At 38.7% G+C, this 26,737-nt stretch overlaps 1 protein-coding gene across 3 annotated transcripts in view; it reads right to left on the minus strand.

The window, feature by feature from the left end:
* The window catches only part of LOC139738464 (septin-7-like), a 116,567-nt gene that overhangs the window by 66,977 nt on the left and 22,853 nt on the right, over window positions 1-26,737 (minus strand). For all 3 annotated transcript variants that reach the window (XM_071649089.1, XM_071649091.1, XM_071649090.1), the window contains exon 3: window positions 1,359-1,465. In XM_071649089.1, coding sequence (XP_071505190.1) covers window positions 1,359-1,465 — 107 coding nt within the window. The remainder of the gene's footprint in view (window positions 1-1,358; window positions 1,466-26,737) is intronic.

Genomic DNA, 26,737 nt, shown 5'->3' on the forward strand with positions numbered 1-26,737 from the left:
ACCCCCCCCCCCCATATTTCATTACCCAGCTATGACCTCTGTCCCATATTTTTTTCTTGATAGGATTGTGTGTGTATATATGTGTGTGTGTGGGGGGTGGGGGTGTCATATCAAGTGCCACGCAAAATCAAATGAATGTTTGCATTTAAGAAAATGGGGAAAACAAAACCATAAGGCCTCAGTGAAACTGTTTTGAATCAAAATATTTTCATCGCTCGTTCATGTTTGGTACCATGGCATTGTGTCTATGACCTGGAATCATTGGCCAGGTGTTAAGAAAAAAAGAAGAGAGAAGAAGATAAAAACCAAGAAACTGTGTATACAACATATGTCTTAGATAATGTTTAGAGTAATAATATTGACATTGCAGTCGCACTGAGAGGAAAATATCACTTCTCCATTCTTTCACTGCATTATATCCTTTTACTTCAGTTGCCCATAAAACGGATAAAGGATATCCTAAGGTAGGTACATCTGTAACACATTGGAGGGTATGTTGTCTCTGTCTGCTCCTGGGGGATTACCAATGGGGCATGAAGCATTACCCCCTGACCCACGAAAACCAGATATTCCATCACTGCGATGCAGTTTGTCATTTCGTGAAATCATATGGTGAAAATAAGGGACAATTAAATTTTTCTAGCAATTTAGAATCATGGTGTCATTTCTTTTTAAGGACTACAAAATGGCTAATTATCCAGAAATATAAAGCACTCAGAAATCACATTTTTTATCAAGTTTCTAGCAAGGGGGGATGCGGTGGACAACCTCACCCCATCCACATACCCCCTTCCCCCATCAATTAAACCCTATAATACAAGTTTATGGTCGATATGACCAGCTTTAGCTATTAAACGCAAATCACTACGGAGGCTGCATTCACACACAGGAGTTGTCGGTTTTTGTATTGCGATGCCAAAAATAGATTTTATTTGCCAACATTCTCACACAGCAAAAGTAATAATTACTTCGTGGCAAATGAAGCACTTAAAATGTCTACATTGCACATGTGTTAATGATGACCAGAGTGTGACCCAAGGCACCTGTTTGTGGCGAGATGCATTACGGGATAAAAAAAAAATGAAAAATTAGATAGCTTCTTCACATGCCATTCACATATATGCTGCACAGGAAAATTATCACAAGGGTTTATGAAAAAGTGATGCTGGACTGAGTTTTGCATAGCGACATTTATCACGAGAGAAAACAATTTTTTTGTTGTCCATGCACAAGGATTAACAATTTTTGCATCGCATCATAAAAATAAATTTAGAAAAAACATTAATTCGGGGGACTGTGAACAGGCCTAAATTGTTCTGTTGGACGAGCAGAGCTTGCAAGGGGAAAAAAAAGTTTACCTTGACTGTCTTCTTGATTCGTTGTGATGGACCGGGGTACTCTGCTGAGTAGAGGTCTGTAAGGAACAGGGAGTTAATGAGTGTGCTTTTACCGAGTCCTGATTCACCTGGATAGAGAGAACAAAATACAGAAGAAGGACGTTTAATCAGGATACAGTTGTAATTCACACTGATAGTTACAGTATTCAGGTATGCTTGTTAATGTAAATCTCACTCATTTTGAGACCATCAACCATGTAAATAAAAAATAGTGTATTATCGGCAGTTTACTGGTCATCAAATGCCAATACAGCACTGGAGTGGAAGTAAGACTTTTGGTATGGCAACATCAAACATTTTAATGTTAACCACCACGCCCCTATATAAAAACTCAGCTGAGCACTTGGTACCCTACTCTGCAACATGGTGTACTTGAAGGCCAAATTCATTGGTTTTCCATGAGATTCTTTCCACACTTTGTTGCACTGCAATTACGAATGTAATCCAACCCTTCCACAATACCTGGTATCTTGAAGTCTTGCCAAATGTCACAATACCTATTACGGTTTAACAAAGCAAGGCAAGACCTTTAAATAAATAATATATGATCATAGGAGACTAGAATGCAAGACTCACCTTCATGAGTAATGCCTATAGTTCAAGATTTTGCCCACCCCATGGATTAAACATCTCTCTTTCCTTCTATTTTTAGAAGACTTAACCCCCTGACCCCAGTGACGGTAAGCATAGAAGGGACCCTCTGTTCCAGGGATTACAAAGGGAAACGCGGACACAAGAGCAGGACTGCGCTCCCAGCCCTCTAGCAATGTTTGGCTGTGACTGACTCACATCTTGTGGAAGGAGGTATATGTATGACCAAGTCCGCGCAGGAAGTTCGAGAACACAATATGAGGACAATTGCCTCATTCTCTTATGCCTCCGACCCTCAAGAGCTGTGAGGGGGAATCCCCTCTTTAACCCTTCAGTCCCCAAGCAACATACACGTAGCTGCTCCTGCCCCTCTCAAAGCTTAGTGAAGTACCTGCGGCTGACCCCATGTGCATCCTGGACGTCGTGGGCAAGTGTGTACTTTTCTTTGCCTGGCTTTATCTTTATATCACCCTGTTGTTCAACTTAATTTCCATAAATTATAATAACGATAATAAATGCAGCACTTATTTTGCGTCATCGATTTAGTGACCTATTCTGGGGTATTAGCGTGAATTACATAGTTGTACATATCAGAGGGATGGCATAGTATTGGTTGAGGTGAGGATTCAGCTTTTAACTTCTTGCAAGATACCTAGAAACCACTTTATGAAATACCAAAGAGCATACAATTCTACAAGGAATTCAAAGTTTACTTGATGAAAATTGGTTTTGAAATGGCTGATATCCAAAAGCAAAGTAAAACAAAGCAATTCTGACAAAAGGTGGGTCCCACCTTTTATTACCTCCACCAAGGAAGGAGGAGGTTAAGTGATCATCGGCGTTGGTTTGTCTGTTTGCAAAATAACTCTAAAAGTTGTGTACGGATTAAAATGAAACTTGCATAAAAAGTTGACACTGACACAAGGAACAACTCATTCAATTTTGGTAGTGATCCAGGAATTTTTATGGATTTTTGAAGGATTTTTCATCTTTTGGCATATAAGGTCAACGAACTTGGGGTTCAAGTTGCACATATTGGAGGTTCAAATAGGCCTACATGCACTAAAGCGTGTTCTCTGCTCGGGCACCAGGTGCCGCGTAATAACATTAACAAAAGGCTTCTATTTTGGGAAATGAATTGCTGGCTTGGCAGAGGTCTGTGCTCTCCGAGTGCTTTTCTAGTTTAATAGTATTGCTTTGTTTCAGATATCTCAGCCATTTCAAAACCAATTTTTATTAAATAAACTTCGAATTCCTCTGAGAATTACACGCTCTTTCATATTTTGTAAGAGTATTGTTTTTCATTATCTCAAATATTCATCATAAAAAAGACGTTGGAAAACTGTGCCATCCCTTTACAATGGAAAGAACAAGGGAGAGTTAGAGATATATAATCCAACAAATATAAAACCAAAAAGAAAGAGGAAGATTCCGTACAAACTCAAGAGGTGATACGCCGATAGCATATCACCTAACAAGCTCCAAACACAATCATTTTTCTCATAATTCAAATATAGAAGTATTCAATTTGGAGCTAATTGCAGTGAGAACAGGTTGTCATCTCACGAAACATCCAGGTACTAAAGGGTTAAAAGCCACCTTGGATGAGTGACTGTGCCAGTAATGTGAATGACATTGGCTAGCACATGGCACTGTGCAGGGCCCCTTTGTCTGCTACCAGACGATCAACCTCATGAGAGGTGGCTTTTCCTTCCTTCCTTCCTCCCTCATATTTCCTTTTAACCATCTTCCTTTGTGCCAAGGAATAATAAGTGAATTAAGCATGGCTGCCAAGTACCTTGGACTTCTGGTTTTGTTCTTACCTCATTTTTACTCCATTTTTATTTAAATGGGACTAACCATGCCACATATTGTTCTAGATTCACGGGGCAGTAAACTTTTCTTTTAAAAACTTTGGTGTCATCCACGCATGTCTCTGGGTGTTTTTATCAACTCACTTCTGGCGCAGAATTACGGTTTCCAAATAATTTTCGGGTAGTTTTGGGCAGTTGATAAATGCAGAACTACACATCTCTGTGCCTTGGGTCAAACTGTGCAATGGAGCTGTGCTGTGATAAGGCCTCCCAATTGACTCACCATAGAGTTGATAAACCAAAAACTTGAGAGACAAGGCGTTTGCAAAGGTGTTTTGATAACGGGTATTGAAACGTGTTTCAAACGTGGGAACTTGATAAATGCAGCAAAAGTCAGTTCAAGATCGCCCATCAGCCTCCCCCTCCCCCCCCCCCCCAAGAAAAAAGAAAAGAAAATACATATTCTAACCACTCAAACTTTATCTCCTTGACATTCTCTATGATCCTCCAAGATGTATCTTCCATAGTGGTTCTAGGTTATGTCAACTCTGCATCAACTCATGTGATGGAACAGAAGATCTGACGGAAATCACGATGCTGGCAAAGATTCAAAAGCACTGGTGTTTTGGTGTCAATGACATCATCAGAAATAGCACTTTGTGTATCCAAAAAAGCTTCCTGATTGCAGATACACTGTAGCTTCACAAATCTGGGGTGAAAAAAGAAAAATGTATCGGCAAAGAAAATGCAACGCTATCTTTAAGAAAAGGTCACATGAATAGTATGCTATTTTCTGATTAATCAGGTTTGCTGGATGAAAAAAAAAAAGAGGGAAAATATAGTATACATTATTTTTGCAGAGTAAGAGCTGATTGAGCTCTTCCCTTTCTTCTTTGAAACAGAAAAGGTTAAAAAAAAAACACAACAGATGAAAAGAGTGTTGACAAAGGGCATCTAAACATAGTCTGACTATTACATCACGTGATGTCATCTTTTCTCCACGCTTTAAAAATACCCTGTCAACTCTGATATCAAAATACCCAACCAGACTGAATGAAGACTACCTCCAAACACTAATGTCTCTTTATAATGATGCAGACATGAACAGACGCAGCTGAATAGGATGATGGCAAACAAAGTGAAAGGTAACGTGAAAGGGAAAGATATTTTGGAAAAAAAAAAACAACCCACACAAACAAATAAACAAACAGAGAAAACTCGATTAACTGCCCCAACCGTGCAAATGACAATGTGGTAGTCTTCATTCATTGTGAGCTAGATTGAGCAGATGGAATGTTGACAAGTATGTTTGGGTGTCGGTGAATTATCTTGTAACTCTAGTATGACATTTTATAGGAAATTAAATAGGAAATTATGCGTATCAGAAGCCACACCTTACAGGATGGATTCTCTGTTTTGTGTGTGCGTGTGCATATGAATTTGATCAAGGCGATTGAGTTGAATCATTATGTTAGAGTTCTATGCAGTCTACACAATGGTGCAGGTCTTACTCTTCTTTTTTGTTGTTGCATGAATCTGTATAATTTCTTTCTTTGCATTAAGAAATTTACGTGATCAAGCCACACCATTATAAAAAAGTGCAATATTAGCTGCTTCATTTTAGTACTTTTTTTTTGCGCATTCGTTCCTTGTGAATATGGTTTCCATATCACTACTGAAATGAAATTTGAATAGAAATATAAACTTGCAGTGGTACACGTTGTATGTGTACGTGTTGTATGTGCACTTGTGTTTGTAATGAAATGTAATCCTACTCTATGCAACACCCACACACGGTCAGAGTATCATGTAATCATACATAGTTGATTATACCGATGAGACCAGGGACGTGTGAAGTACCTGCATTATATACGAAGCAGATTGACAAGTATTATGATGTGCACAGCTACGCACGACACCTCTGCCTGGATTCCCCATAGATTCCCTGTACAGTACACGACGTGCAACTTAGACACTACAGCAGTGAATTGAGCAACATCAGCACAATATACCCAGTATCAGGATACAAAAATAAAGGATATCTTCTTCTCTTTTTCACCACTTCTTTCTCAATTATGTCAGAATAATTCTATTATGTAAAATGATGACACAGATCTTAATAAAATGATTGGCTGAGAGTGTAGGACTACATGTGACCAGGCATTCATCTTGTCTGACACATAATTTTGCTCATAACCAGTCATTACAAAGTATAATCACCAGTCATGAGCACTTTCACATCACGAGAGTGACTGGGCGAAATATTATTGTTTTATTTACTCACGAAAATGGCTGCTGCAGTTCTAATTCAAAATACAGGTCTACAGTTGTGCATTCGAAATTCTTTTGACAAGGAACTGCTTCATCATTTTGTTAATTGAGAATGATAATAAGGGTGTTAAGGTTTCATGAAAACTCTTGACTTTAGTGGCAACTTAATGACCTTATCATTCGCAACCAAAACGAACAAACCAAACTTTCGGAGGCTGAATAGAACATGTATTTTTTTTTTTTTAATTTGTTTACACCATGGCTAGTCCACATATGATTGTTTGTAGCTATTGCAAAATCAATCACTCCAAAATACAACTCAGGATTATTCTCCAAGAACACCTCTATTTAGTTTGTTTGTCACCAAAACTTCACCAAAGTTTATAAATGGGGACAAGAGCTTAGCAGAGTACTAATCTAGCCATCTGAATAGATAGTTCTGCCAGCAAAGAAGACCTTCGGTAACTGTGAATAGTGTCTGCATTATATGTACATGTAGTAGGGTGCCTACACCACAAAAGTTTAGAACTTAAAAATAGTTTGCCTACCAGTACTAACCCTCACCCCTACGAACCACGCCCACTCCCGATAGTTTTGTTCGCTTCCACCATACTCGTCTTTGGTTTCTATAAAGAACCTAACCGCAACAGTCTGATTGTCCCTGTATGTAGAAGGGGCATGCTAAGCCTCACAAATATGTTGCGTTGACCGGAGGAAAGGGTTCCCGCACAAAGGAGGTTGTTCCTGTTTTATTGAAAAAGTGGGGGGAAGACAAAAAACTGTGCATATTTACCCAAAAGCTAAGAAGCTGAATACCACCAGAAGCCAGCCGAAAGGAGCTAACCTGTATGACTTTGTTCCCCGTCCCCTGGATGTGGATGTTCATCTGCCTCCTTCCACCCCCCCCCCCCCCATACCACTTCCAACAGTCACTGTCTACCCATGTAATCTATGACTCCCCATTGACCTAACCAGATTGTAATGGCATAGTTAAACACTGCAGGGGCTCATTTTCAGAAATCCTCAAATTTCTGCGACTGAGCTATGTGAATTAGCTTGTGACAATTACATCGTCACTATCAAGGGATCTACAGTGCATTAAAGAAATGTTGCCATGCCAGCCAGCCATTCATTGAATAAAATGAATTCTAATTCATTTAATAGAAAGCTACACCGTAATCCTTTAGGACTTGGATGTTTATTCAAGCTGCAATGTATGCCTCTCTTTACTCGAGCTAATTCACTCATATTTTAATTTGAATTCTATTGACAGTCCTCATCATCACACAAAGTACATCTTAAACCCCAAACAAAGTTCTGGTATGCCTGCAAAAGTTGTCAAATTTTGCTCCAAAATGTGAACATACTTGTATGCCTAGGAAATGTGCGGAATAACGCTGTCATAACAAGATATTCAATGGGTAACGACGAAAATGGGAAATATTAACCAAAAACGTTCAGTCTCAGAACTTACCCGAACGGGGTCAGGCTAGACTCGGACTCGGGGATAACTTGGCCTCGCTTTGTTTGACGGCGGGATGAGTTGTATTGGTTGTCCCTCTGGATTGTACAGTGTTGTACTATGCATATGGAAGCGGCCTGTGTAAACTACATTGTAGCATTCTGGCTACTCGCAGTAATGGTCCGAGTTGTTACAACGCGCGCATCAAAAACCTCTTTGGCGTGCATGCAAAATTAGTGTGCGCCTCTCAAGCACCTCTAAAAACAATCAAAGACGCTTGATAAACAACCACAAAAACTTCAAAGACCGCGCGTCTCAGCAACTGAGGTGATGTGCGTATACTTGCAGGCTTGAGGACCGCGCGCTGTCCATTTGTTTTGTACAGGATTAGCATGCACTTTCCTGTCTGCTCATAAAAGGCCTCGTTTGGTACTCGTAGTATTCAGTACTGATGAACATGGCGATCACGAACTGTGTGTAAATTGTCTGAAATAGGGTCGAGTTTTCCCTGAGACCGAGTTAGTCTGGAGCCTTCTGGAAGAAAAGTCGGTCTACCAACTTCTTAATTATTTTTCTCAAAATACTCCAAAACGACTCATCATTCCGGCAAACCGCGTCAGCCAGGTAAGTTTCTTTGTAGACTCTTTCAATATATTGCAAGCAAATATGAAATGGTGCCAGACGGGTTCTCTAGCCCTTACCAGAACTTTGTTTTCACTTTAATGAGTAGCAATATTAAATTTTGGTAATACAAAAAAAAAAAAAAAAAAAAATGTTTAACTTGCCCACACAGGCCACGAGCCCACTCACTTTATTTTCCCTACAGTTTAGCTGCATCTGGGCATAAGGGCAAGTGGGCTTGCAGCATCCTGCAACATTTTAAGGTTTTGAGTTCTACTTCTAGGGCAGAATTGGAACTTGCTTTCACCTTGTGCCAAGATACTGGATGCACAAGTTCCTATGTTTTGTTATTTGATCCAGTTCAAGTTATACTGTGTTTATACTGAGCTGGAGTCCACAATTGAACATGAAAAAGCAAGTCATTTATAGTTTGTGAAGGTCCAAGGGAGAGGAAAAGGATGCAAAGTTCATCCAATGACACCTCCTTGAATACTGTACATGGAAACAAGAAAGAAAGAAATAAGAAACACTGCTCATGTTCACACAAATTTCAAATTGTTCAAACAGCTCAGCGAAATTGACTTTCACACATCAGACATGTGAGGCATTTTCATTGCCAGCTAACACTTGGATCTTGACACCTGCCCATAGGGGTTATTATAAACAGGATCTGACCAGCCCCGTGCACAAAGAGGGAAACTTGGCGTTCCCAAGTTTCCTGGTGAGGGGGGAACAAATTATTGATGGTGCCGAAGCCATCGCCGAGGGCTGTAAAATTGTGCCTTTGGCAATTACGGTACTGCAAGGAGCGGCGGTGGAGCGCAGGCTACGGGATCACACATTGCAGGCAGTCGCGACATTCTGGTGTCAGAAAAAAACAAACAGTACATTTGCGGCTCAAAGGAAAGAACAATCCTTGGTCTGTCAGGAATAGTCGTGGTTGAAGAAAAAAAAAAGAAGTAAATTTGAAGCTGATGGTACGACATGGATTTCACAGGTAGAATTATGAAGAATACTTCGTATACTGAACAATAAAAATGCTGAAATACTATTTCTGCATTGATAATATGTTTGGCAACATATTTAAATCAATATTTAGCAAAGAAGATGAGACAGAAAAAGAACATCTATATGTGTAAATTTCTACTGAGCAGAGCTGTTGGATATCATTCTTTTTTTTTCTTGGGGGGGGGGGGGGGGGGGTCATGCATAAAAGGTAGGCCTACAGTGTAAGTCTTTCAACATGTCACTTTTGGTGACCTCCCATATCTTTAGATGGCTCTATCCCAATCCTGCAGTGTCCACTCCTATCTGTCCTCATCCTCATTTTTTGTTAAAAAAAATCTTGACCCATTTGAGTTATCTCAAGACCTCTTCCCAATCAATAACCTCACCTTCTGAACTTGGCACACCGACCTCAACGATTCCAGACAGCCCCTGTCAGCAAACCCTTACCATAATTTTTTTCTACCACAGTAACTCCCCCCCCCCCCCCCTCAAGAAAAATATTCATATTATTAAATACATGTATGCAAGAGAAAAGTATGAGGATGAAGATTTTGCTGTGACTGCCAATAGAGACAGGTGAAGGCTCCTGGGAGCAAGGTTGCATGAATGTGACCTCTGACCCCAGCTAGACCCAAATTTTTCTGCCACACATAACGTTTCTATCAAAGCTCAGACTGGGTATTGGATGGATCTACTGGATATTATACATTGACTGGTATCAATGGGTTTGCCTTGCAGTGAGCAGCCCAAAGTTGAACAGTTATGCACATTATGGGGTCACAAAAACATTACCAAGATCAAATGATATATGCAATGCCAACTGCCACCCCCAATCCCCCACCCCCCACCCCCACCACCACAACAAACAGACATCTCAAGTTCCAAAGAAATTTTGAATGAAACATGATCTTTTATAGCTGGCCTGTAAATGTATGTTTTTAACTTCAACTTCTCTGTGGGAAAGACACATTAGATAAACCTCTGATTTAACTTTTGTAACACTGCTGTCATCAATACATCAACATTTTACAGTCCCCTGAGCAGCAAATGGGCATTGAAGCTGCAAACATCGCTAGAGTAAAAGTGTCCCATTTTTTAGTTAATATTATAAAGTACACAAAGCTGTACCTGGTAGTCAAAAGCAGCCAAGAAAACCAACAGTCATTCTGCTGTGAAGGGTGGTTCCTATATCACAAAAATTTTCATCAGTAGCATCTGCCAAACTTCTATGACAAGCCGTTTCCTATCTGTTGGTTGCCTAAAAGTAAAAACTGTAAACAGCGCAATGTATCAGCTGGAACTGAAGAAATACAGTCAGCAATGCTTGTATTCATAAATTACAGTACTGTAAATATCACTGGTAATATTTGTTAAGTCAGGACTACTGAGGACAACAAAGGTAGGCTGGTGACCTCATTATTTGTACGCCAGCTACAATGTAGTCAAATTCCTGACCCCAAGAGTAAACACTAGAAGATATGGAAAGCAAACACTTCCTCAAAGTCCTTATAAGTAACAAAAAAATGTCGAACAAATTTGCTTGCCAGTAGGATATCATAACTTCCACGGACACACAACAACTTTATTGGAAATATCTAAACGAAAGAATGCTGATTGCTTTAGTATGTACACGTACTGTACCTCATCAATAGGCCTAAATGATGAATGCACACATAGCAATGTTATTGCAATTCCTGGGCCTCAATTCATAAAAAGCTGCAATGACAGCGACTCTTTGGATTTGCAAGGCGTCATGGCAACGACAAGAATCCACCTCCCTGATAAAACTGTGTTAAAACTGACCTACACATGCAAGTGAATTCCATGCATCAAAAATGATTACTTGAACATTTTTTAAATCACTTCTCCCAATGGTACACAGTGTCTTTAAAGGCATAATTTACCTTTTGCAGATGAAACAAACACCCAGCATTAGTGCTGCAAACTAGTTCTAAAATGTGAGTTAGGGATAGACACAACCACAGTAAAAATTTGAATCGGTAAAATCAATGTTAAGTATTGTTAAATATTCAAAATGTGAACAATAGGCATAATAAAAATGTTTCCAGACTAAACCGTCTACAGTTACGGTTTATTGAGAAAAATACAGATATCTCCTTATATTTTAGGCTTTATCGTGAAAATTTTATGTGATAGGATGTTTTGTGGTACAATAGACCTAAACATATGCATTAAAAGTCATGAAAATTTTTAAAATCACTGTTCCCAAAGGTAAACAAGACCTTTAATTTTTCAAAACATTGTGAGACAAAGTTGTGATCTCATATGACTTTGTGTCATGATTTGTCTGTGGTGGAAACATAACACAATCCATGCATTCCTGCATCTTTCCACCTCTTTTGGCAAATCACTTCCTACGTGTACCTGCCTGTAAAATAAGAAAAAAAAATGTACGATTTGTGCCTCTCAGAGTTTTGACAGATTGGATCAGATTACACAGTGACAATTCTTGTTTGACAATGCCCTACAGGTGTTAAATAATGGTATCAGAGGACAATAATATATTCACATTTCAATCTCTCCCCCTTCTCTCTCTTTTTTTTTTCTCTCTCTCTCTTTCCCCGTAGGGTTACAATTGATGGGGCAAGACAAATTGAGAATGGTTCATAATTGCATAAATACGATCAGATTACAATCTGCTCTATCATAATGCAATGGGTCATTATCAAGATGGCCAATATTGTCATTCCTAAAAACTATCAGCAACAGAATGTTAGAATGAATCAAGAAATAAAGTCCAAACATAACATTTCTTTCAGATATGGGTCATTCCATGGGGTTGGGCCTGCTCTAGATTTTCATGTTGTGCAGGGAATAAAAGTCATATTCTGAAAATTTTATCAAATAATTGCTTGTGGTTTGTGGTTATTCTTGGAGAGAGATGTGTGAAGAATTATTTGATGAATAATAAACAAGCCTGTGTACAAATTTATTTTGTCTGTGACTGTTTCATTGTTGATGTCTCATGTTTTTTTTGTGGTACCAGTTGTGACAAAAATATATGCCATTTTCATGGCAATGTAATACAGAAATACACAACCTTTCAGCATTATGCCTATCGTAATTAAGAGAGGCAAGGTGACTTCTACAAAGACTATAAGGCACATAAACATGTGTCACAAAATAAGAACACCAGAGCATCTTGAAGCAACCTCATACCGATGTTACAAACGAAGTCCGCGGCGATTTTTGTTGTAACATCGGTATTGCATGGTTTTACATACACTTATAATCATAATATGATCAGAAACTTGATTTCTATAATTAGACTCATATTTTAGGAGTATTATTGTCCAAAAATTAGCATCAAAAAGCTCCAAATAAAAGAGAAAACACAGAACATATTACCGTACTTCCGTCCGAAGTCCGGCCTCTTCGTGTAACATCGGATGAGAAAGTCGCGCTCGCGACAAAAAGAAGAGCTACTAACTTCAGCAATCGTATTTACGTCACTGGCAGTACTTCCCCAACGGCGGGAAGACCACTTACAGCCAGTTCACACCTACCTGGACGGCGGAAGACCCGTTTTTCTGCTGTGGTTCGTGTTACATCGGTACGTGAATTTCGATGTTTCCGATCGGGAATTTCAATGTTTCCGATGTCAATCAGTAAGCTTGTACGCTATTTTACGAAGTAAATAACTTTTGTCACATTTTGTAAACTGTATTGGAGGAAAAAATACGATATTAAAACCACTAAACTGGCCAAATATACGGTGGACGATGATGCCGTTAACACGCTGTAGTCCCACATACTGAGATATTTGTTACTTGTTCATGTTCGTAATTGTGATCGCCAAATTTCCCCTTTTATGCCCGTCTCTGCAAAAGGAGCATGTGTTCCTCTCTTAGAAAACCGTACAAAAGTATGTCCAGTGTATCTTCACGGCAATATAACATTATTTTACCTCCCGATTCTTGTGAATTTTGGACCTTACTTATGTCATTCGTATCTACCAAGTAGATGTTGTGCTGAACGTTAGTACGGTACTATGAAGTTGGAATACGTAGACGTCCAGACTGCGTCTGAGCTAAAGAAAGAGTTTGCCCAATTTTGTTGTTGATATTTTGGGAATTAAGAGCTGTCAGATTCTTTCTCTTGAACAGATTTACAATGACAGGGTTTTCCTTTCAAGATTTCACTGACCTGTTAATAGTGTTAGATGGCTTTACGGTGCTCTGATGAAGCAGTACATGGGTTCACCGTTTCCATTCCACGTTCACCCACTGTAAAGTCTCAAAGCTAAATTGCCAATTTCGTATTCATTTTGGGTAGGTAATTGGTAGGAAATAGTTCCATATGTACCGCAATCAAAATTGGCATAATATTGGTCTATCCTATCCTAAAAAGAGGGCAAAAATTTTGAATTTGATGGGGATTGAGTACCGTAAAAAAAAAAGGGGGGCCTAGTATTTTGTTTGAGGTCTATTTGGAATAGGACCGTAACCGTAAACCTAACCCTATCCCTAACCCTAGCCATGACACTGGGGGCAGCGCCCTGCCCTTGGCCTTGCTAGCTTACATAGATGTGAAAAAACAAAAATTAGCGTAGAATATGAAAATGATTTTTTACATGCTATATTATTATTAATATCATTAACATTACTGCTGTACATCATTTTAAGCGTAACCCATATTTTTTTTTTTTTTTTTTTTTGGTGGATGGTACACATGGAACTGTAGCCAACTGGTATGACAAGAGGTAGAAAGGTAAGCAAAATTGTCCAAATTATTTAATTCCATTCATATACACAGATACATCAACAGGAATATAAAGAGTACACAGACACAAATTTTCTGTTAATTCTTTCATTTTATTTCTCTTCACACCTTTTGTCCAGTTTGTCGATGAATCTGCCATGGATCCTCCTCTGCCGCCGCTACGTGATTAAACTACGTGAAAGAGTGAAAAGGGCACAGCCACAGCACTCCACAAACAGAGAGAGGAAGCTGACAAAGCAACACCAAAGAAGAGCGAACATAACAAACTAGACAAAAAGAAAACTGCACGGAGGGAAAATGGACATTGTAGAAAAGAGCAGAAATTAACTTCAAACGTAGAACATGGAGAATACAAGAAAACTTGTATGATTTCTCTTTATTAGTTTTCATAGTTGAGTTGACAGTTGATGAAGTTGTTAGTCAGAGTATATAAGGTCAAATTGTGTAAGGCTCGACATCATTCTTCTTCTTATTATTAAGTCTACCTTCTTTCATACCAGAGTTTCAAAGAATTGAAGTCTGTGTAACATAGGTATTGTTCCAAAGGTATACAGCAGGTATAATTCCAAAGAACTGTTACATTAGTGTTATTCATGGGAACATACATAAAGTCTATGTGTGTAGGTTTTAACATCTGACACCACAACAAAGGAAATCAGTTGATATGTCGTAATGTACCTATGTTACGAAGACATACTGTCCGTGTAACATAGGTAGTATACTGTGGACAAGGTTGTAGTACGAAAACCCCTGATGATGACAATAAAATCATGTTTTCACTTGAATGTCCATACAACTCACTTGCTTCGACTGTAGTTTTTTAAAGAATATTGTTATTGTGTCACTCTTGAGGAAAAAGTTAAACCTTTGTTTAAAATTGTAAATGGTTCGTAGAAAAAACATGTTAATAAAAGTGTCTTGCAGTTGATATCAGAATGGACAATCTTACTAATAATGATCTCATGTGCCTGTCAGATAACATGTTGATGTGTTATGGTGGAAAAAAACTGGGATATGTTCATTGTTATCATTTCAGAACACAAAATTATTGAGGATGTCACAAAATGAAGTCCATGTAACGTAGGTATTTGTCATACCTGTTTACCCATGCTGACTGAAAGTGTGCGAAGTAATAAACAGATTTCTAGTGGAATAAGTTGAAGAATGGGAGTAACAAATCAGGGGGAAAAAGAAAATTTCAATTTACCCAATTTGAATTTTCAACTTGTATGTCACAATTTCAGTCCCAACCCCATGGAATTACCCATATACATCTAAAATAACATTAATAACATGCATACAATATAAAAAACTCTGATACATTCTTGCTATCAATTGTTAATTGTCTGTTTGGTAAATTATGAAAATACCCACAGATTCATGCCAGAAGTATACTCCTTAATGCATAGATCTTCTTTTTGCAGGGAACATTGGTGAGGTAAGCTAATTGTGTAGATACATCATACATGTATACCAAGGAGGAGGAATAAATAATCTACAGTGTAAACATATATACAGTGTAAGCACATTATTGTATCTGGGTTTAAAAAAAAAAAAAAAATCCATTTTCACTATCAGCCTCAATGTGGTGTGATGGAATGAAATGACTCAATACACATAGCTATTATAATGTACACCATATTTTCAATGTTGTCATGTATAATGTAACCATGACTTTGGGATCAAGTGCCATCATTACTTAGGTCTTCTCTCCCCCCCCCCCCTCCCCTCTTTCTCTCTATACCCATGGAATGTGGCAAACTGGTTTCAGTATGTCTCCCAACACAAAGTTCACATTGTCTCCAAACTGATTTACAGTGTTTGAAAGGCACGACATGCTTTTGGGCTGTGCTACATGTACATGGTAAAAAATTCCAACAAAAATTAAAACAGTTTTCAATAAGCACATTCCCAGCACAAAGTTCCCTGCAAAACATTCTCTAAACTTCATGTACATATTCTTGGTAAGAGTCACAACCATTATTGATTCTTCTTTATTCTATCATATCTGATCTTGCACGGCAGATAAAAGAAGAAGAAGAAAAAATAAGAAGAAGATATCTCTTCGTAAATCATGAAGACCCTTGTCTCTTGGGATGAAGTTACTTGATAAAGAGGACTTTAAATTTGCAAGGATATTTACATCTCTATGTACATCTCCTGCACCTCATGATCAGAATGAAATGTGTCACTGAGAGTACATGTATTTCCTTTTAAAATAACCTTCAGACTTGTGTAAAGGCTAACAATGTTTGCACTCCCAGATTCCCATTTCCTAATACAAACTCTGAGAGCCATCAGAAAGGGTCGCCTTGCTAAGATTGGGGTCACCAGCGCCTGACAGGCAGTTACACTCGTTTGCAAACTTCTCATGTAATGCAGATCCAGTGATATCATACAATATGCATCATGCAAAAAAGCAGTGCAGGTAATGTACAGATGCCTGTATGAGGGTTCATGAGTCAATTCCCCATGAACGTGACACACAGTGCTGGAAATAATGAAGAAACCTTTAGGGGATGTTTTACCACAGTAAAGGGTCTGTCTAATGTACCCTTAGTTGCTTTTCTCTATAGTGTATCCTCGGGCATCACTGGAACTTGTTAAGTCTTTGCCTCAATTGTACTGCAGATTACTCAGATATGAACATAGTACAGGGTGGTCCACAACTTGAAATTTGAGTACGTTGCAAGCTCTGAATGTGAGAATATTGCAGAGATTGTACATGCATGGAGTGTACATCACGAGTGTATAGCACGCAATCTTTCGCGACTTATTTCCATCAAGTGCTGCGTATGTTCAATGTTTTGCGCACAAATTTTCTGAGTACTTTGATGTTTCTCAAGTTTTGCACATGTTTTCCACACGATTGATCACATTTTATTGTGAGCATGTTGCCAATTCTCGAGGATGTTTCATAGCATGTTCTGGCTTTTGACGATGTTGCACAAAAATCTGAGCATGTTGCAGCAATATGCTCGAACCCCTTGTGGACCACACTGTAGAAACATACAACGTAATGTTGAAAGGGAAGTCATATCTAAAGATATAGAGTTTGAAATATACTGTATACGCCGTTATTTTCGCGAGGGTTTAATTTCGCGAATTTCGGGAATTGCAGTTGGATCGCAAATTTAAGAACACGCGAAATTGTCTCCATGCGCTTTGTTGATAGAGCATTAACGTAAGCGTCGGCGTCAATTCGCGAAAACAACACCTCGCGAAAATGTCTATGACCTCGTCATTCGCGAAAATATCTGTACGCGAAAATAACGGGGTATACAGTAAGGCAGAGTAATTGCCATGTGTCTTCTCGAGATGATTTACAAAATATCAAATTCCTCCGCTATAACAAAATCAGTCAGTAATTTTCTGCAATTCATACATTCATCAGTGAGACACAAATGCAGCTATAATGACAATGAAGTGTAGTTATGCAGCTTGAACATGAATGAGGCCCACTATAAATAGCAGTCGCCTATTTCACTCTGGACAGGGTAATTAGGAGTACCACTTTATATAAATCATACAGGGGAATGTATACAATGTCAGTTGCAGCGCACAATGCAGCACTTGAATAAAATGTGTACAACGGGTGTAGATCTGCATGGCTCAATGTGAGTGCACGAAGCCACACAGTTTCAGTTCCCACACAGTTTCAGTTGCGATAGCCATCCTCTCTGGTGTAATATTGTGAAACCTGCACAGCAAATGCACTATGGTTACTTGTGGAGACGTGTACAGCCATCATGTCAGGGTCTAATGCTCACTACTCATGGGCTTTAGCCAGCTGTGTCTGTCAACAAAACATCGCGCATGATTTTCTTTTATTTTTCTCCCTTCTTTTAGTCTAGCCGTGGATGTACTATGACATGGAGAAACAAGATCAAGTTTTGCAGTAGATGCTGGATTAATCAATTCCAAACAAACCGTGGCAGAGGTCCAGTGCTAAATCTGACCTTTCACCTCTGAGATATCTTGAGAAACAAAAAAAAAAAAAAGAAGAAGACAAAAACAGAGAGAATCAGAGAGTAAGGTCCAAGCAAAACTTAACTTTAATATTTGTGTGTTTTTGTTTTTGTTTTTTTGTCACAGATGATCCTCTAACCTTGTCTCCTGAAACTTTATTTCAAAATAATGTTTGAGGTTTTGAATTACGAAGGTCATCCACAAACTTGAGAACTCAACAAATGCAACTCAACAAATGCAACTCCAAACAACTCAGAACAATTACAATATGTACAAGATCTGAAATAGCAAGAAACAAATTCACAATGTCGGAACTTAAAGGGATTGTGTAGTTTTGGTTGAGACTTAATTTCAGGTTTTTATCATTTTTAGTGAGATAGTGAGAAACCTCTTATGAAATATGAAAGAGCATGAAATTCCAAGAGGGATTCAATGTTTATTTAATGAAAATTGGTTTTGAAATGGACAATATATCCAAAACAGAGCGATCCTAATAAAGTGTGGGACTCACCTTTTATTATGATAGTTTTGTTTTACTTTGTATTTGGATGTTTCAGCTATTCCAAACCTGATTTTGATCAAATAAACTTTGAATTCCTTTGAATAGTATAGTATGCACTATACTATTTCATATGTGTTTTCTTGGTATCTCGCAAAAAAGTTAAAGCCCAATTTTCATCTCCACCAATACTGTACCATCCCTTCAAGCTAATATTCATCTGTACAGCGGACCCCGATACAAGTCTCTAGATGCCCTGAATGCCCATAAGATTTCTTTTTCTCTCCAACCGAAGAGGAGAGCAATGAATCATTAACATTTATGATGACAGTGTGTGCACAGAGTAACAACACAAGCAAAATTCTATCTTTAGGATTCCTATTGTCAAGCATGACAGACTTATGGGCTATGCTTTTTTTAAAAGTACTGTAAAAAGTGACGCTACAATGCACTGTCATATAGTGGGTTCTGCTCTATTTTAATACAGCAATCAATAACTGAAGAGACTATTTTTTGTCTTCCCTTTTCATTATTTCTTGTATACCGGTATTTGTTTGGGCACTTGGTCTCAGGACTTGACCTTGGGTCTAAATCTCTAAGGGATGACAGATATTCCACTACAAAACATCATCCTACAGCTTGAAAGTCCTTCGACTTGAGTGATTATTTGACTTAAGCAAGGTTGACTGTATGCCACTTTTCTCCCAAATGCTGTTTTCACAAACTATCTTGCAAAGACTCTTCCAGTTTATAGTTGTGTATTTTGTATAATATAAGAACCTTCCATTCAATCTGATATTTTGACACTTTCACATGGCTCTAATCTCTGAGCTCACTTCACAGATAGTAAGAATATTTTTTTTCCTCTTTGAAATTCAACAAATACAAAAAAAAAAAAGTCTAGCAGACTCTCTGCTACTCAACATATGATGTGAATAGTTTATATTTCTTAAGACATTATACTACATATTAAATATATTTGATATCTGTCCTTTTCTTTCTAGAGTGCAAGGGAGGTAAACTGTTGCACAGTGTACCTGCCTTTGTTGGCTCTGAGGTGGATTATGTCTCTTTTTTTTTCCTCCTAAAAATAATAAGACCAAGGAAAGAAAGAGCAGTTGCCGTAGCGACAGCCAAGTTGATGAAAATGATTGACATGCTCTTGTCAATGCTGGGGCATCTGTGATGCGCCCTCTGGGATTCCAGCTAGTGGAAACCCTGGCAAGACATATCTCATCTCACACGAAATCTCCACCCCTACTTCATGCTTTGTTGTCAGTAATGGCCATTAGTGCCTGCTCTAATTAGCGTGCAAATTAAAGCATGCATCACTTTGCAATACACTGCATCCTCCCTCCCCCCTCTCCTTCTGAAGGAGGGTGCTAAGGACAGCAACAGTGAAACCTTGACCATTCGTTCTAAAGACTTTCCTTGACTTTCTATAAAGGGGGCAGTCAGCTTCTAGAATTGACACTTCAGTTCTAGAGATTGCTACTGCTAAGCATGAATCAAAGCAAAGTTCTTTCTCAGTCCATCCTAGGATAAACCGTTGCATAGTACTGAGTTCATCTGTGCTGATTTCAAAACATTAATAACCATACTGACTTTCTAATATAATTATCCTACACTGTACTTTTCATCAGTGATCAACACAAAATTGGATGTTATTGTTACGTTAGACTAAAATGCGCAGTCAACCATGTGAATCATACAGACCATAAACTTTCTACACACAGAAAACAAGTGTCTCACAAATTTCTCCAAAAATTCATTTTCTTCACTCAAAAACCACACTTGTGATTTAAAGGAGAAAGAACAATGGCATAAAGAATCTAAAACAATTTTAGAGAAAACTGACAGAACATTTCTAATGCTCTACAAATACCTACACGCCAACTGAACCTCGAAGTGTTAGCCTTGCTACAAATATGATGAGATCTTAATACGTCCTGCTATTAAAAGAATATTTTGGAGATTTTGAGGAGCTTGGAAAAGAGGGATAAACTCCCTTTAAGTGCAATCAAACTCTGCTTGACAGCTTACACATCGAGAATGTCAAGAATGTGGCATGTGTACGCCAACACATCTGTGAAAGTGGCTACAGGGCCAAATTGGTGAGATGCCCCGAAAATCACATGACAGCGCTTCATTCTGGCTCCATCCCGGCGAAAATTTCCCATTCCTCGAATCATTCCCGGGGCTTCTCTCATTGAAAGAGACAGGAAGAGCTGTTGGAGTATTGATGACATCATCGTGATGGAGCTATCCTTGAAACGTCTCATCAACTCTGTGCTTTCATTTTACTCTTTTTGCCTGTTTGGCTCACCATTGCACGCACACAGCATAGCTGATAATGGCATCATATATCATAGCTCATAGTGGGATAAATTTCTCTGTAGAAATCAAATATCTACTATGCATAAATGCACACCGCAACTGAAGTTCTCTTCAAGCATTTTACTCCATAATAAAACACAAAATCTATTGCATTTTAATGTATCAAGAAGGTACAATATGGACATTTACCTGCTATCAAAGTCAGTGCAATGGCTTGTTTTATAGACAGCACATGACATAAATCATGCCGTAAATTCACTTAAGTCTTTTTCCTAAAGGGTCAGCTGGAAAAATTATTTTCATTCTTTGAAAAAAAAAATGTACAAGCACATTAAATACAAAAATACTCATGTAATACAATTGTATGTCACTACTGCCCATTGACACAGATAAGACTTTTCCCATGCACTTTTCCCCTGTGAATAGTAAACTGCATCAATACCATGTACAAACTGTAGCCCATGCTTGTCAGAGACACCATGTTATTCCAAGGATCTGCTATTATACAGTTGTACCAATGAGATAAGAATTCAGAACCACATCACTATGGTGCATATGAACACAGATGAACTTTAAACGTTACTCTGATGGATGTTTGGTACAAAAACAAATTAAAGGTTTCCAAAGGCGTACTGTGTATTTTCTCTGATATCCCTATCAAGATACTAGATAAGGTCATACAGTACGCAAACAAAAGCATAAACACTGCAGTTTTGCACAATTTAGCTGGATACACTATACACATGCAGACACACACATAGAGCATAGCTCTGATGTAGTGAATTCACACACACACACACACACACACACACACGCACACACAAATCATTTTTCATGAAAAGTACAAATTCTTTTGACTTGTTACTGACATAATATATCAAGAGTAATGATTATTTCCCCTGCTTCCTGGAAGAGGTAAGTCAAGTGCTTTTCCATTATGCTAAAAATGTGAGAATGTGTTGAATATCCATACAGTGTACGTGTACTTTCCATTTCTTTGTATATATTTCCATACATCACAAAGTGTCACACTCTTTGCATCCAATGATGGCAGCATCAACCAAAACTTTAAAACTTCATAACTTCTAAATGGATTATCTGACTTTCTACTTTCTAGAAACCTTGCTGATGTCTTCTACTAATATTGCTGTATTTATAAAGTTAGGTTTCATTCTCCTTTAACTTCTTCCACTCCAATCTATTTGACTAGGAGGGCACTACCCTCCTGAATTTTCATGAATTCATACAGTGTAACTGATAATGGCACAATGGTGGTTAAGAACAAGAAGGGCGTTCACTCCAAAGACTCTGTATGGTGCTAACACGACGTCCTTTCGATTCTCCGCCAAAAGCACTTTCACAGAAACCTAATACAGCCCTGAATTGATAACACTTCATAGAGGGAGGACTTGGTGGGGAGGAATTCAGTACTTTAGGAGAGGGGATGACAACTACATAGTAACATCATGTGAGAAAACTTGAGTGGGACCTTCATTCAAAACCGCACATATCGGACTGTTACGTGAGGTCGCAAAGCCGCTTCTCGTTTACTAACGGAACTGCTGCAGACCACAGTCAATGCATTTTTAAGTCTCCTCCAGTACGGAACCAGGGTCGGATACGGATGCCCTCGCTCTGCTCTGTATCAAGAGTGTGGTGGCATCCTCATCGATTAGCGGGAATTGGCTGCGACATTCGGGTGACAGGGGGGACCTATTTCCCTGACTCACAGTCTCACGCTGTCATGGCAACCTGACCTTAAAGCCATACATTCTCTCTCTCTGTCAGTGATCATTGTGTGAAACATATTATTCAAGAATAAGATGTCATTCTGTGTAATCACTTGAATAGTCAAAGTCTACATTATACAATATGGGCATCTTCCTCTGTCAAACTTCATCAAAGAATTGTTCGAAACAAAACTCATTTTCACACATATTCACATCAATGGTATTACTCTGGGGCTAACAATATGCTGAGATATACTATGCACTAGCAACTCTGTTTAACTGGCATTAACAAAAATACTTTCTGATACTGTCATGATACTTTATTGAATAAGAGCTCCCAAATACTGAATGCTACAGATTCTATCTCGATCTAGACAAGCAGTGTCTGTTCAACAAATCCTTGAATTACTGGTACATAATGTAGTATAAGTTGTAATTTTTTCATGGTCAGCAATTCACGAAAATTTCAAGCTGCGAAAAAGGCCGTCGGCTCCAATTCGCTAAAACGTTCCATGCTGCTAATGCTTCTGGATTTACAGACCTGCACGTCAGCATGATCAAATTCTGTGTCCTCAAACAACATCATATCATTTCTTTTCAACTGTTACAGCAGAAGTTTAGAAGTTTACAAACTCATGCAAGGTTTATGAATGGTTTCTAGACAATATCAACCTCAGAGCATATATCAAAGTTGTCAGGCAGTTAAAATGCCAAATGCATTTGATGTTTATAGCTGTCGTGCCAACATGGTCATGTGCGAGAGGCAGAACCAGCAATGGCTTTTAGTGTTTGCTTACAAACTGTAATCAAATTGATTTTTTTCCTCTCTTTTCATTGAAAACAAGTTGACCATGTCCCTTTGATGAGCTTCTGTATCTGACAGCATTGTAAGAATGGGCTTTAAGAATGCTTCTACTCGGATTACAAATCAAATATCACTGTTTCCTATGTGTCACATATCGAGAGCACAATATGAGGGGGGAGGGGGGAGACGGAGAGACATAAGGCAGACGTGTGAACTATGTGGAATTCCTACGATCAACATCTCAGACACACACACACTTCTGTGTTCTCTTCCCTTCTGACTACCTCATCACACAACCTCCCATTGAATCTAAATCGACTGAGACGCGGAGAAGAGTTTACCCAGCTCCCCCATCTCGAGACGAGCTTTAAAGGTAGGTACAATGTACTAGCCCTCTTTTCGAAGCACTCTGAGCAGTCTCCAACGAGAGGAGCTCACCAGCACTACAGCCGAAGGCAATGACTTGCATTGTTTTCAAAACACAGTGAGCAATTCCTGGTCATTCTTTGTCATACCCTCAGACACATTTAACCCATCCATTCTTGCTAGGCACTGGGGAATGCTCTAGAAAAAAATTGAGAGAATACACTAGAAAACTGCAGAGGATGTTTAAATTCTGGTTAACCCACTGCGTATGGGCACCTGGTGGATCTTGTGTATAAAAGTCTGTGCAGATTCAGAATCTTACATGAAAAATATTAGGAATGGTTTCAGGACAAATCTGCGGCTCCATCTCATGAAAAAGTTGCCATACTAAGTATACTAGCAACTCTTGTCGCAGTAGGACAAGTGTCCAGGTAATGACAAAATCCCTACTTCCTGATTGGCCATTGGTCTACAAGAAGTTGCCATTCTAGCAAATATTGATATCATTTTGATTATCTTTTTAAGGGAATGATGTACTTGGTTAGTATAAGATCAATTTGAAAGGTACATACAGTAGGCCTATGCTTTTCTGGTATCAACATGACGACTTGAAATTCAGATTTTTTGAAAACTTTTGGCTAGCTCTCTGCCCTCTACAGGCTCAGTGATGGTTCTGATTGCCCTTCACGCATGTCACTATGCATTAACATCAGAAAAAACCACTGGCTGAATCACTATGTATCCTAGCCCCCATGACGGTGATTTCTCTGGAAATGGATCAGGCTGGGAAGTTTTCATGATACATGCTTTAGAATTACTACAGCCTGGGATACAAAAAAACAAAAAAACAAAACAAAACTCAATCTTGCTCTGACTTTATCAGTGACGTTCCCTTTGACGTAATAGTGACATAAAACGTATCTCTTTTGGCATGAAATACAGTGACCAAAGTCAAGAAGCTGGTATGCCAAATGATTCTCACTTAAGAGGATGATGTTCAATGACGACCTTCTCACAAGTTATTTAGTCAACCTGTACATATACCCAAGGCATTTCCATACAAAATACTTGTATATGGAATTAGTTCATATGCATCAGTTGTTGCTATGTCAGGCAAGACTTGTCCAAGATTTCTTGGAATCAGTCTGAACAACCTTTGCTATAAATTTATGCATTAGATATGAATAGGAGAGTAAACAGTCAGTGCCTGTACACTAAACTGGTTCTCCCCTCTTCTTTTTCCTCCTCCTCCTCCACCTCCTCCTCCTCCTTTTGATATGGGTATACACCTACAGACACATGGATGTACAGAGTAGTTTAGCACACCACATTATTGCAGAATTATGAACTTCCACAAAAAGGTGACGAAATTCTGAGAGACTACACGTGCCAGTTCAAATTTACAAGGCTTTTATTCTAGAGTGTCTAGCTGGTATAAAAACGAAGGTTTTGAAAACAAAACAAAACAAAACAAAAATCAACTCTGCTGACTGGCCTAAATATAGTATACATGGAAACTTCACAAGGGAATGCTTTGTCTTTCAGCTTTACCAACTGGGACAGTGGAAAGGTGTGCATTGCCAACTTGGCTTTGAATCACCGACCTCACACAGTCCACGACTCTCCACAGCTTTAGTAAGGAAATTAGTCAGAATTGCCAAATTGACCAGACGTTTCAGTTGTCAAACTGTCAAATGAAAAGCTGCTGCGTTCCAAACAAATACAAAAATTTGCCAAACAATGGAACCTTTCCCCAAACTGTCGGCTAGAATTTGATGCCATATCACTACAATCATTCAATGTGACTAACTATGTAGTATGTTTAACATACATCGTACAAGTACCACATCTCTTGTTGTCTCTGTCCTGATTTATTGCATGACACCAACTGAATCTTCTCTACAGACACAAACAAACTTTATCTTGCTCAATACAACCTAGAATGTCAAGCAGTGGACCCCATTATCAGGCAGTAGAAGGAAGTAATGAATTTGGGTTGGCAAGTACAGCAGGATGGAGGAAGGATTCAGTGTGGACATATTCAAACAAATCTAGCATAACACTGACTACATAAGGGAAAGACATTGATAAGTCTGTTTGTTTACTCAGCAAAGCATAGCTTGTGGTTTGAAGTGGCACTAACACCATGCTTTCGCTAAAGAGTTTTGCAGCTTTAAAGTGGTAAAATTTGGAATAAGTAATCATATCATCTCTGGACAATGTGACTTTATTCAAATCTGTGATAAATTACGAGCATTTTGCTGTCTACAATCTTCTATGTGGCAAATTCCAAATTTGACTGCACTCGATGTAGGCGATATCACACACCAGGGCTTGGAAGCCATGCCAGCCAGAAAATAAAATGTTAACATCATGGAGCATGGTTTAACAAGCCGGAATTATGCATTAGTTCTCTGACAAACTTTTAGCAGGAAAGACTGCAAACGTTCTTTTGGATCAGCCTTTATTACATCATGTTGTCCAGGAGTTCCTTTTTCCTGTATTTGGCATTGCCAAAATGCATATACCAGCGACTTGTGAAGGAAGATCAATGGAACAATGAACTCCAAAATAATCAAAGAGTGGGACTAAGGGGTTGATTTTGGGTACAACACACATCTAGATAGAAAAGTGTGAGCTATTGGACATTGGTTAACTATTACTATCAGCTCATATCTGCAATAGAGCTTTAAATGAATACTGGCAAGTCTGACTGGGAGTTTCAAACTTTTAAGTCACTTCATCTTTAAGAAAGCATCCAGCTTTACAGAGAAGTCAAAGTGCTATGATGCAGCATTTCATAGGAATTTTGAATAATGACCTAAAGTATCATGCACTATAATGTAAATGAAAGCTCAGTCCATTACCTCTGTACTGCAGAGTTTAATACAATTGACAAAACTACTTTGTATGTACAACATTCCTTCATTATCACACCATTCCCATGGTTGTAAGAGTGGCCATGACTCCCCCTCCCCCCCCCCCCCCCCCCCATGATTATCATCCTTTGCTGTTTCTTGGCAATTTCTCTTTGTGAGTGCATGAATGTGAAAATAGAAATTTCATACTGAAAGAAATTCCTGCTGTGTCCCTCACAGCAAGACTTCATTAAAGCTGCACTGAC

The sequence above is a fragment of the Diadema antillarum genome, unplaced genomic scaffold (assembly GCF_040938485.1).
Source record: "Diadema antillarum isolate AM-2024a unplaced genomic scaffold, OU_Dant_1.0 seq00000744_RagTag, whole genome shotgun sequence".
Taxonomy (NCBI): Eukaryota; Metazoa; Echinodermata; class Echinoidea; order Diadematoida; family Diadematidae; genus Diadema; species Diadema antillarum.